We start from the raw sequence: 12691 nt of genomic DNA, 5'->3' as shown, positions 1-12691 counted from the left end.
CAACTGTAAAAGCAGCTATGATGGTGACAGTGGTATTCTAGTCTTGTCAAAAGTCCATCTGTTAAAGCTGTCCTTGAACGTGCCTCATATTGGTTTTAAACTGTGGCCAAAGTAAGAACCCTGTACACAGTCCAAGAATTTGTACTTAGCATCTTTTAGAAAATCAGAGTCAGGTAGGTGGACTGTACTTCTGGAGCTATAATCCAAAATATCTGTAATGCAGAGCTTGGGAAAGATTATTCTTGAACATGAATGTAATTCCAGAAAGTCTCCATTGAGGATTTTTAGTATGAATTGAGACTATTTGTGTACAATTGAAGCAAGAAATGGGTATATAGGCAGTCCTCAGTTAATCACAGTAATAGGGATTGGAATTTTCATCACTAAGCAATGTGATTGTAAAGTGTGATGACACGTGACTGTTACTGAGCGAGGTTCTGGGTTGTTAAATGAGTTCCAGATGCCTTGGAAGCAGGCCAGCAGGCAGGCAGGTAAGCCAGACTGCATGAGTGCAAACAGAGGTGGCTGGTATCAGGCAAGGAGGGGTGTGAATGACTTATTGTAATGACTTGCAATCTTCCCTGCTGGCTTCCCCATTGACTTTGCTTGTGTGAACCTGGTAGGGAAAGTTGCAAAAGTCATATGACTATGGGACACTGCAACCAACATAAGCGTGAGCCTGTTGCCAAGTGCCCAAATTGCGTAAGAGTGTTGTGACAGCCAAACCTTTGAGGGCCAGTCATAAGTCTCCTTTTTCAGTGCTTAGAACAGTCACTGAACAAATGGTCGATATTAAGGGAACATAAATATTTTTAACAGAAATTGATTAATTTTTTTTTAGAATGCTATAGTTCTGCTGAGGTTTCTGATTCCTTTAAGTCATCAAGAACAACTATGGAGACAACACAGATGATAACAAGTTTTTTAAACAAGAATCCAGAATACATAATACCCTGTAAATACCTAACAACCTGTTTTCAATTGAGGGCATCCAACGCATTCACACAAATGCATTTTTTAAAATGCAGTGGGCCCAAAAAAATGCACTAGACTCCTTGACCAGGAATTTCTGAGATGAAAGATGATTATTAGGACTCTGACCTAAAATGCCAATGCTAAGATTACTTCAACGTACTGGGAAAGGTCTCCTTTGAGAATAACTATATTTAAGCAGATATCTGATGAATGTATGACAACCATCTAACCAGCCTGCAGATTTAAGAATCCACATGTAGGCTGAGAAGATGCCTGCTCACACATACACATAACAATGTACATGTTGATTGAGGAGAGGAGGTCAAACATGACATTAACTTCATTGACCAATACTCCTTCCATATTTAGTTTTTTTATATATAAACCAAGCAAATAATGGCTGACAAATGTTGAAGAAGCTCTTCACAAAAAGTTACCTCAGGGCTTGAAATTTTAACTCTACTTTTGCGGCTGTGACAAATGTTCGGAATTGCATTAAGAGTTAGAAAATTTACCCAAAGGTATGACACTTTAAAAATATTTTCACTAATTTCTATCATAAAACACATTCAAATAATAAATATTCAGCATTAAACCTATCAATGAATATTATGGTCCATTCTTAGCAACCTATAAACCATGAATACTTAAACTTTGGAAATGAAGCAGTTCAAATGACACTACTGTACAGTGCTATTTTTTTTTAAGAATCAGCCACCAGATGGCAAACTAAACTCTTCCACTTGCTTCCGTTACAGTTTATTTGCCCCAACCAAAAACGTAAATGACTTCAAGAAAATCAAAAACAAGAGGCAGAACATAGTTCAAAGCTGCCCTTCAGCCACTAAATGCACATAGTGATTACAGTTCTTCCCTGCTAAATGTCCCAATAGCAGTTCTCGAATCTAAAAGACTTGAAGTACCAAATTCAACCAAATCTCCACAAATCCAGATTCTTAAACAGGCCTTCTTAGTATAATAAGGAGTAGTATATCTGGGAAGAAGGGATTTATGTGTTCTGGGGACAGGTTGTTCCACTGATTAATTGTTCTAACTCTCAGGAAATTTCTCATTAGTTCTAGGCTGCTTCTCTCTTTGATCAGTTTCCATCTGTTGTTTTTTGTCCTGAGTTCAGTTGCTTTGGAAAGTAGCTTGACTCCCTCTTCTTTGTGACAACCCCTGAGATATTGGAACACCACTATCGTGGCCCCCCTCGTCCTTCTCTTCATTAAACTAGACATACCCTGTTCCAGCAACCGTTCGTTATATGTTTTAGCATCCAGGCCCCTAATCACCTTTGATGCTCTTGATATTTTATTTGTTTTATCTATTTTACAAACAGCCTACCTACACATCCTGGAGTAATAAGAGGATAACAAGAGAATAGATAGAAATTCAGACAAAGAGAAATTTGACTCAGGAATTCTTCAAAAAATTAAATCCATCTTCCCCAGTCTCCTGCTCCCCATTATCTTAAACTTCAAACTCCACTTTCTGGAAAGAATGTAGCCAGGGAAGCCTGCTCTACCTATTTCTAGATTTTAATCATGAAAATAAACATTTTTTAACTTGAGAATTTCTGAAAATAAGGATAGTCCTCAATTTAAGACTGGTCACTTAGAGGCCATTCAAAATTATAATGGATCCCTCAAAAGGAGCTTAAGATCCAATTTCAAAGATCTAATGGCTGCAAACACCCTGTCATGTGATCACATTTTGGGTGCTTAGCAACCAGCTCACCTTTACAGTCGTTTGCAATATCCTGCGGTTGCATGACTATGATTTTTGACATTTTTTGCTGGATTCCTGTAGTCCTAGTTTCCAGAAAAAATCATCCAATGAATAAAACAGATTCACTTAACAATCACCATGTTCACTTAACAACTACTGTTTTCACTTAACGACTGCTTCATTCGCTTAACAACTATCACAAAAAAGTAATGACCACAATACTTAATTTCAGGCTCAATTATTGTAAGTTAAGGACTACATGTAATATATTCTAACATATTAGACATATTTTAAATACTTACATTCTATTAATGTTTTATTATTTTCTGAGAAATCCCCAAAAATGAAACTAGCCATAAAATTTGTACCATCAACAACTGCCTTGCATCACTTATAAAATGGATTTGGAAGCACGTCAAAATGATCCTAAGAAACATTTTATGAAGACATGGACTATATTTCATTGACCAGAATAGTTTTAATTCAGCAGTTGTTGATCAATGCCTACGGTTTATCATAATCTGTACTCTTAGCCAGCAGGGATTCAAGGGCTGAACTACAGTAATTTATTCAAAACAATTGTATGAGATGACAATTACCAAAATCATACAATTACATTATCATAGTCAATACAGTAAAAATGCTTTCTACTTTCATTATTCAACCATTATTCTTACTTTCCCATTTTTGATTCTCATACATTATTCAACTGTTTGCCCCAAAGTCGCAAGATTGGCCATTTTATTACTTTAGACAACCTTCTATGCACCAGGCAATCTGTTTCCATCTGTGTAACCCATAACAAAATGCAAAGCACAAAAAGTTGTTTGTATAAGATAACTGATAACAATACAACTATTTCACTCAAAGCCAGCTTAAATCAGTTTAATGAAATACATGCAGCAGAAATATAGGCATTTATGGCAGTAATGCAATTTAAGTTCTAGCAAAAAAGGTTATATAGAAGCATTATTATGTATGTTGGGGACACTGTTTATACTATTCTAGTCACTAAATCTCAAAAAGAATATTACAGAATTGGAGAAGATATAGAAAAGGGCACCTCTCATCATTATGGCTAAATCAGCTCTTGCTATAAAGACAAATGGAGGCACAAGTGAAGCATGTGGAATTATACGGAAGGTTTAGGACAGATTAAATCAATCAAACATCTTCCTACAGAGTACAGCAGACATGTGGAATATGTTTCTGTAAGATTTCCTGGGACCAAAAAGGGGGCAAGACAAATTTATACAGAATAAGGCTATGAATATATTATCTCCAGGGATAAAGACAATAAGCCTCTTGATATTAATTGCTAGAAAATATGAATGGAAGGGAAGTAGCACACTTATGTCCTGTTTGTGGACTTTCTATGTGCACCTGGATAGGAGCCAGAAAATGGATTAGGTAGGTCTTTGCTTTTTTCTATATAATATTCCCCATGTATATAAAAGCTCCTTCTCTGAGAAACAGCAGGCAAGTCAACATGTGATCCATTCAGTAAACACATGAAAACATTTTTAAAAGAAAAAAATTGTTCAGTTGCTTACTGATGTAAAAGCAAGTAGCTCCTCTTCTGTGAGTTTATGGACAGGATTGTTTTTCTGAAAGTCTATACTGTTAAAAGAAAAAAAGAACACATTTTTACTCATGTAGCTTTCTGAAATTCCAGACATTCAGCTCTATTCAGCTAAGCATTTGGGAAAGAACATGTCTGTGTGTGTTTGTGTGTGCGCGTGCTAGCACTAAGCTTGCAATCCTTACAGATGGTTAACTAAAACTAGAGGCTATAACAAAGCTACCAAGCTAATTTATTTGTTTAGTTTTGTTCCTGCTATCTTGCCTTTCCTACAGAAACTCAAGGTAGTATAGATAGCACTCCCATTTTTCCCACATCAAACACAAAAGTCATCCAGTAAAACATCCACAGAGAAGGTAGCCTTGAACCTAGGTTCCATTGCTCTTACCACAGTAACTTGTGCACAAGACTATATTGACAAAATATGTGCCAACTCTCAAAATATCATCTTCTGCACATGATTGTTAAAGAGCTGAACCTCCTATTTGTCTCTTCAAAAATAGGTCATTATTCCTTGTTCCAGTCATTTTTATTTATTTTATTTTTATTTATGAGACTTATATACCGCTTTAAGTGCAAGCACTCTCTAAGTGGTGTACACCAGTAAGCAATGTATATATATATTTTACATTGCCCCCAACAATCTGGGTCCTCATTTTACCTACCTCGGAAGGATGGAAGGCTGAGTCAACCTTGAGCCAGTGAGATTTGAACCACTGACCTGCTGAACACAGTCAGCTAAAGTGGCCTGCAGTACTGCACTCTAACTGCTGCGCCACCTCGGCTCTGGATCTAACGTACCGGTAAATTAATGTTTTCAGTTCCTCCCACATCCAATGGCTTCATCATCAGCTTCTTCCTTTAAACCACACACATGGATGTATCCAACATTTTTATATTATTTATATCACATATAATTTAAGAGGTTTTAGAGAATTCAAAAGCTAATACATTGTCTGTGCTTGCTCAGTTGAGATATTACTTTGATGTGTGTTTTAGCCTTTTCTTAAAACCAGCCTGGACTATCTTTGCTTTTTTGCTATAACTGGGCATTGACAATGATGGAACCAAGTTTATCATCTTACCAAATTCCAAGGATTACAGCAAGTTCTTCTGCACAGAGGTCAGGCATCTGGTTCTGATGAGATTCTTCAAACTTTATTTCATTTAGTATGGTGTCATCATCTAAAGCATAATTCTGTGGGGGAAAATACACAAATGATAAATTACATCTAAAGTTGTTCATCTGTTTGGAAGTTGCAATAATAACATAAAAAATATCTTGAACAGCAGCATTTGATTTTAGCTTTGCCAAGAACATAAATTCTCCTCTTGACTATAGAGAAGGATTCTCTTGGCTAGCACAAGAGCAACTGTGTTGAAGATGATTTAAGCAAGAACTGACAGAACACCAGGGCTGTGGCTGAAGAATAAAAAGTTCCTTGAAGAAACAGAATGGTTGGGAAATACACTCCAGTTAGTGGTCTTCAAATTATACTTCAGAAATCCTGAGTTTTCTTGAAAACTTATGAAGAGTTTCTCTTAAGAAAGATCCTATTGCCACAAATAAACTTTATTGGAAGGCCCTTTGCTACATTTTTTTTTTTTTTTGTAATATATATCCTTCTCTCCTTTCAATATATAGCAACTGTGTGTACAATAATTACTGGAAATTCAGCAGGGGATAGATACTTAGGATTTTTCTTTCCATTTGTGGCCTTGATGAATACAGTTCCTCTGAAGCTGAAATCTGTGTTAAAAGGAAATCTTGACTGGGGTCTTATTTGAATGGAGGTTGGTTTAAGGTGCCTGATACATGTATATTATTGTTGATTTAACTGTCCATTTTAATGAAATGTAAGTCACTTAGAAGGTAAGGGGGCATAGAAACAGATGCAAACAAATTCATGCTTATTTCCGTGTGCAGAACAGACTTAATCTCATAGGCAATTAAATGGTAGTTAATTAAAAGATGGGGAAAACAAAACTGTACTTGAAGGTGATATCTACTCACAAAACAAATGACAACCCACACAAAGGCAGAGCCTTCCAAAAGATAGTATTTTTGTTTCATTTCAAAACCTTAGTTAAATCTTCCAGTGGAGTAGGTGCTGGACTAAGTTCTCGGTAAGGAAGGAGGATATTATCTTTCCTCTGAACAGCTAGTATCAGTTGGGCTACATATTTTTCCTGAAATCTTGTTCTTTTTCCCAGAGCACCTGCAAAAAACCATTAAAACAAAACAGAAATTCATCATGAGTACAGAATATATGAATTTGAGATATGCCTTTTATGCACGCAAAATGATATCGGTATTCTCTGAAGGCTTGTGATCAAATAACTTTAATTTTTTTCAACTTATTAAAGACAATAATGCATGTCTTAATTTTTAGACACTTTAACTGCTACCAGAAACTTACTTTGTAAGGTAATAATTGGGCTGAAAATAACTTAAAACAATTTTGAATTCCAGGATATGTGATGATGATGATGATGATAATATAATAAATCATAAAATCTGGTATAAAGTATATTATAAAGTATATGTGCTCTGTATTTCATGATTTAACCAGCATGGTTAAGTAAAATAACTGAAGATTAAAGGCATATACAAATTTTTATGTTTTTAAGAAGAAATGCACAGTATTAATGGAGGTGTGTGTATGTATATATATATATCCATATTTGTTTTCTGAGGTTTTCGCGGGTGTTTGTATGTAGGTCTTTCGTTATTCGGGTTTTCTCCCGTGTAAAATTGGCGACGTTTCGATGAAGTCCCATTCGTCATCTTCAGGCTAGTGTTTTCAGCTTCGTGCTTCGAGGAGCAATGTGTGGTCTTAGCTGTTTCTTCCTTTTAACTGCCAGTGGGGGTATGAACTGATTGGGTGGGAGCTTGGCTGTGTTCTGATTGGGTGGAGGTGTGTTCTGATTGGTTAGGGGCTTGGCTGTGCTCTGATTGGATGGGAGGTTGGCTGTGCTCTGATTGGATGGGGGAGTGTTCTGTTTGAGTGGGGGCTTTGTTGTGCTCAGGTTAGTCTGAGTTGCAGGGGGGGTTAAGATGGTGGGCTGCCTTGCTATTTTTGGCTTCGCGTTTGTGGTCGTGCCTCATCTTCATGGTGGGTGTCAGTTTGCTTCGTGTATTGATTGGAGGGGTTTAAAGTGGCTAATGATGCAGCTGTGGTCTGGCTTCTAGTTTGTGGTCGTGCCTCATCATCGGTGTGGCTTTGGGTTTGCTTTTGGCGTGGATGTGTGGTGGTGACATCCTGTGTGGTTTGTGAGTGTGGGTCTGCTGTCATTCTTTGTGTTAGGGAGTCGTTTGTCAATAAGGGCGGGTTTCCAAATGGCTGGTAGGTGGGAGGTATCATCTCATTTGTTCATGCTGTGTGGGTGTTTTTCTATCTCGATGGCTTCTCTGATTATTCTGTTATTAAAATGTTCAGTTTTGGCGATAGTTCTGGTATTTTTAAAGTCAATTTCATGTCCTGTGGCTTTAAGGTGTTGGACCAGGGAAGATGTTGGTTCCTCTTTTTTGACTGAGTTCTTATGTTCTTATGTTCTTCAATGCATGCAGGGAACTGCACGCATTTTCTTGTTCTCAAGACAGAGAACAAGAAAATGGCAAAGCTCTCCTCACATACATAAAAGGCACCACAGACAGAATCAGCAAGGTCCTCCATAAACACAACATCAAAACAGCATTCTGCACAAACAGAAAAATATCCACCATCCTAAGAAACCCCAAAGACAATATTGAGTTAGAAAATCAAGGAGTATATGAAATCCCATGCACCGCTTGTCCCAACACATACATCGGACAAACCAACAGAGGAATAAGTGCACGCATTGAAGAACATAAGAACTCAGGGAGGTTTTTTTTAATGCATCTGTAAAGATGAAGGTAATTCTTAGGAAACACTTTGTTAATATAACTAGTATAAATGGAACCAGGTTTCAATAATTATGAAAGTCAGTTTGTTGCAGTGGTTAAGGTACCAGGCTAGAAACCAGGAGACTGTGAATTCTAGTCTCTCCTTAGATACAAAGCCAACTGAGCCTTGGGCCGGTTACTCTCTCTCAGCCTAGGAAGGAAGCAGTGGCAAAGCACTGTTGCTGTTGTGTTAATTTTTCAGTCACATTTCCCCAAGGATTGATAATAGAAAAAAAAAATGTACTTCAGTTTTCAATAAACTGAGTCTGAAAACTAATAAAAAAATATTGTATTCCGATGCAGTGCTTCAATTTATTAGCCTTTAAAGATAAAAAATATTTGATAAGCTTGAATTGCAGGCAGAGTTATGGCAGCATGGCCCAGTAAAAAAAACTACATAGTTTAAGTTTGGATTGGGCAACCCATTGCTTCCTTCCACTGGAGTCTATTATGCACAGAGAAGCATCTGGGGAATCAGTCTCCCCCTGTTTTGTCTCCACAGGTATAGCATGCCAGGAGTAAGCAGGTTAATACCAGTATGGCATCTTTTTGCTGGAGAACACCCTGTAGCTGCTTTTCTGGTGCCCAGTTGACCATCTTTTGACCCTAGATTGTCTGTTCAGGATTGTGATTGCTGCTATATTTTTGTGTCTTAAAGCAGATTTAGTAACAATATGGTGTTGATTTTATCATGTTATCTGTTTCCCAAATATCTGCAGTTTTATCTTCTTGTCCTCTTCCAGTTCCAATTCTTGAACTGATCTGAAAATTAGTGATTAACTTAAAGTCTTTGTTTTTAAAAAAAAAACCCACAAAAATATAAGTCTAATTGGTTTAAGATTGCCAGGGATCAAAATTTAAAAAAAAACCACAAAAGGCAAAATGTGAGATAAAATGGACTGACTTTTGTGTAAATGCTGCTGTTGCTTGCAAGATTTATTTAATTCATTCAAATCAAAAAGCTGTGAAGCAATTTGCTCAGGCTGAAATAGGGATAAAAAGCTGAACATGTTCGCTTTCAAATCCCGATGAGCTAAATTTCAGTCCTCTTTGCACACTCAGCTGCTAGGATTCTTCCGAGAATCTCAGCAATGAAGCTGTTTTAGCACGCTCGGTCTTGGGAACTTACAAACAACAGCAACAGATTATATCCTGGTCCCGGCCAGAGTTCCCCAAAATACTGATAGCAACTGGAAAGAACACCAAGTTTGGCAATTCAACTTCAAATAAGGAAAGAAAAAAATTGCTTAGTGGGGAGCACAGCATATAAAATATTATAGAAATAATAATTCTGCCAAAATTGAATTCCATAATAAAGAATAAATCATGGAGCTAATTATATCACCACAAAACCCTTAAATTGTAAATATTACTGCTTCCATTTGAGTTTTTTTAAGTACAGATTTAAAGCAAACTTTTAAAATATTTACACTAACAAAGCTTGTTTAAAACCCAAACAGAACTAAATTGTAAGACTCTTGTTTCTTTTAGTCTGGTTGCTGGTTGAATACTATGCACCTTCTCTGTCACCTAAATATGAGCCAGCAGTGTGCTGCAGCTGCCAAAAAGGCCAACACAGTGCTAGGCTGCATTAACAGAGGGATAGAATCAAGATCACGTGAAGTATTAATACCACTCTTCAATGCCTTGGTAAGACCACACTTGGAATACTGCATCCAGTTTTGGTCACCACAATGTAAAAAAGATGTTGAGACTCTAGAAAGAGTACAGAGAAGAGCAACAAAGATGATTAGGGGATTGGAGGCTAAAACATATAAGGAACGGTTGCTAGAATTGGGTATGTCTAGTTTAACGAAGAGAAGGACAAGGGGGGACATGATAGCAGTATTCCAATATCTCAGGGGCTGCCATAAAGAAGAGGGAATTAAGCTATTTTCCAAAGCACCTGAAGGCAGGACAAGAAGCAACGGGTGGAAACTAATCAAGGAGAGAAGCAACCTAGAACTAAGGAGAAACTTCCTGACAGTGAGAACAATTAATCAGTGGAACAGCCTGCCTCCAGAAGCAGAAAATGCTCCAACACTGGAAGTTTTTAAGAAGAGACTGGACAGCCATTTTTCCGAAATGGTGTAGGGTTTCCTGCCTGAGCAGGGGGTTGGACTAGATGACCTCCAAGGTCCCTTCCAACTTTACTACTATTACTATTACTAATTTAAGCACTGTGTTACATCTAAATCTAATGACATATCCCATTTAATTTCCTTAATCAGGATACCACCACCACAATTAACATTTCCATTTTTTATTATTTTGAATAAAAAAGTATGGATTTTTGATCCAGATTTAAAGTACAATTCTATTTAATTTTTGATATGGTATATTCCAACCATATGGATAATCCATAATGCATTCTAGCTTAAAACATAAATTTGAGATTCCACAGTCGGAGCTACAATGTGCTTCAGCCAATAGCCCTTATACGCTGGGTTTACCAACTGCAGTAAGCCAAAGCTTGTCTAATCATAGTTTATTTGAATAACCATAATCAAAGCAGTCCATATTAAGATTTAATATGAGTGATTCCAATCAGAATAGAATATGAAAATGTTAAACTATTCCACACTTGGTTCTGAAATCAAAAGAAATAATGGTATGTATAGAAAGCAAGAAGAAAAGAAGGTGAAGAAGAAAAAAACAGGAAGAGTTAAAAAAATGAATCTATGTGTCTCAGAGGCTAAAGACAAAAGTTACTGTTCAAGGAACAGAAATTTGCCTTTAAAGTCATTGACTGAAGAGTCACCAACTCTAGTTTTAGAGCCAAATCATTTCAAGCCTTTATTATTTCCAGAAATCCATCTCAGGCATGATAATTATAAAGATTACATCAGAAGAGAAGTGTTAACACTTTTCTCTCCCTACTGCAGCTCTGCAGAACAACCTTTCCCTTAAATATATTGGGAAGAAATCCCTACTGTATTATATCAAATGCTAGAAAAACTACAGAGCATTTATATAATGTCACACTTTATCCCACGCTGACTCGAAATACCAACTTCAAGGAAAATGTTTGAAATCTTGTAGAACATTAAAATAGTAAGTGATGTTTTTTTAAACACAGTTGGTGTGGGAGAGTGAGATCTTCACAAGTGAAGCTTAATTTCTAAGACTTACATTTTTAGCACAATATTCATAGGTGATGACATCATATTAAGTTGAATTCCCCTTGTAACTTACTCAAGACAATTTTAAACAAATTAAGACTATTTATCTTTCTTTGGGTTTCAGTTTAAAGCTGTTAATTAAAGAAGAAACGTATATATGGAAAGCTGGACCATTTTTTAGATGTACATTAACTTCATTAAATAAACTCTAATATGGCATGATAACCATTGTGTTCTAAGTAGTTCAGATGTCATACTGGGATGGGGAATCTTAGGTTCCAATTTCCATTTGGCCACAAAGCTCCCTGTGTGACATTCAAGGCTCTGCCTCTTAGATGATCCTACCTCTCAGGGTTGTTGTGATGGTAAAATTGAGAGACCTTACTCCTGTGTACCACCTTAAACCCATTGAGAAATGGTAGGATTCGAACATTAATAATTAATAGATGGATAAAATATGGTTGAAGAGCATGTATAGAGATCAGCTGTTCACATTCAGCCACATGTAATGTATTATAGAATGTTTAATCCAACAAATCATAGGAAAAGATAAAAGGAAGCCTGCATATCATCCAGCTAGACAAAACATTGGCTCTTAGAGCTTGCTAATCAGCAAAAGAATGACATGTACACAGAAAGAGACAGAAAAAAATATTTCAGTTAATATAACATTAGTTTTATTCATTGTCATAGAATAAAGAGCCAAATCAATAATGAGGCACTTTCAGAAAATAGGGAGCTTTGTGCTTGAAAAAAAGCTGTATGTAGCTTTTTGTGTCAGAGTAGCTCCAGTTCTGACAGAAAGATACCATAAAAATAGAAACAATAAGCACAGCTTAAAAATGGATTCCTGAATAAACTGCCTCAATCCAAATTAAATATTTGCTGTGGTTAAGAATATTAATGTCTGGGTGTTTTATGCCCCAGGATTCAAGGTGTGATATTAACAAAACAGGTTTCTGCTCCTATATAAAAATGATTTGGAAGGAGTAATTTGGACCTCGCCTGGCCACACCATCTCGTTTCTGTTGAATGAAGCAGCCCACATTTTTCAGACTTCCATTGTTTTATGTAGTTGGCTCATAATGCAACATTCAAAGCAGCTGCAACTTTCTCATGCTGGCAGAGAAGTCTAGGAAAAAAAGATGCTTCTTTAATGAGCAGGAGAAAGGTGCTATGGTCATGCAATGTCCAATGAACTTTTTCAAAATCTTTTTGGGTACGTAGTCTCAATGCTCAGTATCTGTTGTCCTGATGTGTCAATGTTTTTTTTTCCTACTTGATGCTTTTTTAAGTGAAGAGATTAATTAATGCTAATTTTGGAGGGTAAGACTAGAGTAAGTATATTCTAAA

At 36.6% G+C, this 12691-nt stretch overlaps 1 protein-coding gene across 2 annotated transcripts in view; it reads right to left on the bottom strand.

Annotated features, from left to right (window-relative positions):
• The window catches only part of TTC27 (tetratricopeptide repeat domain 27), an 89888-nt gene that overhangs the window by 55526 nt on the left and 21671 nt on the right, over positions 1 to 12691 (bottom strand). For both annotated transcript variants that reach the window (XR_005557784.1, XM_039352346.1), the window contains exons 7-9: positions 6371 to 6507; positions 5374 to 5486; positions 4260 to 4326 (exon numbers count right to left, since the gene is read on the bottom strand). Coding sequence is in view for 1 of the 2 variants with exons in the window: in XM_039352346.1 (XP_039208280.1) it covers positions 4260 to 4326; positions 5374 to 5486; positions 6371 to 6507 (317 nt within the window). In the remaining variant the exon portion in view is untranslated. The remainder of the gene's footprint in view (positions 1 to 4259; positions 4327 to 5373; positions 5487 to 6370; positions 6508 to 12691) is intronic.

This window comes from Crotalus tigris, unplaced genomic scaffold (genome assembly GCF_016545835.1).
Source record: "Crotalus tigris isolate CLP2741 ecotype Arizona unplaced genomic scaffold, ASM1654583v1 scf7180000018420.1175843, whole genome shotgun sequence".
In the NCBI taxonomy this organism is placed as follows: domain Eukaryota; kingdom Metazoa; phylum Chordata; class Lepidosauria; order Squamata; family Viperidae; genus Crotalus; species Crotalus tigris.
This window is presented reverse-complemented; position numbering and strand designations above follow the sequence as displayed.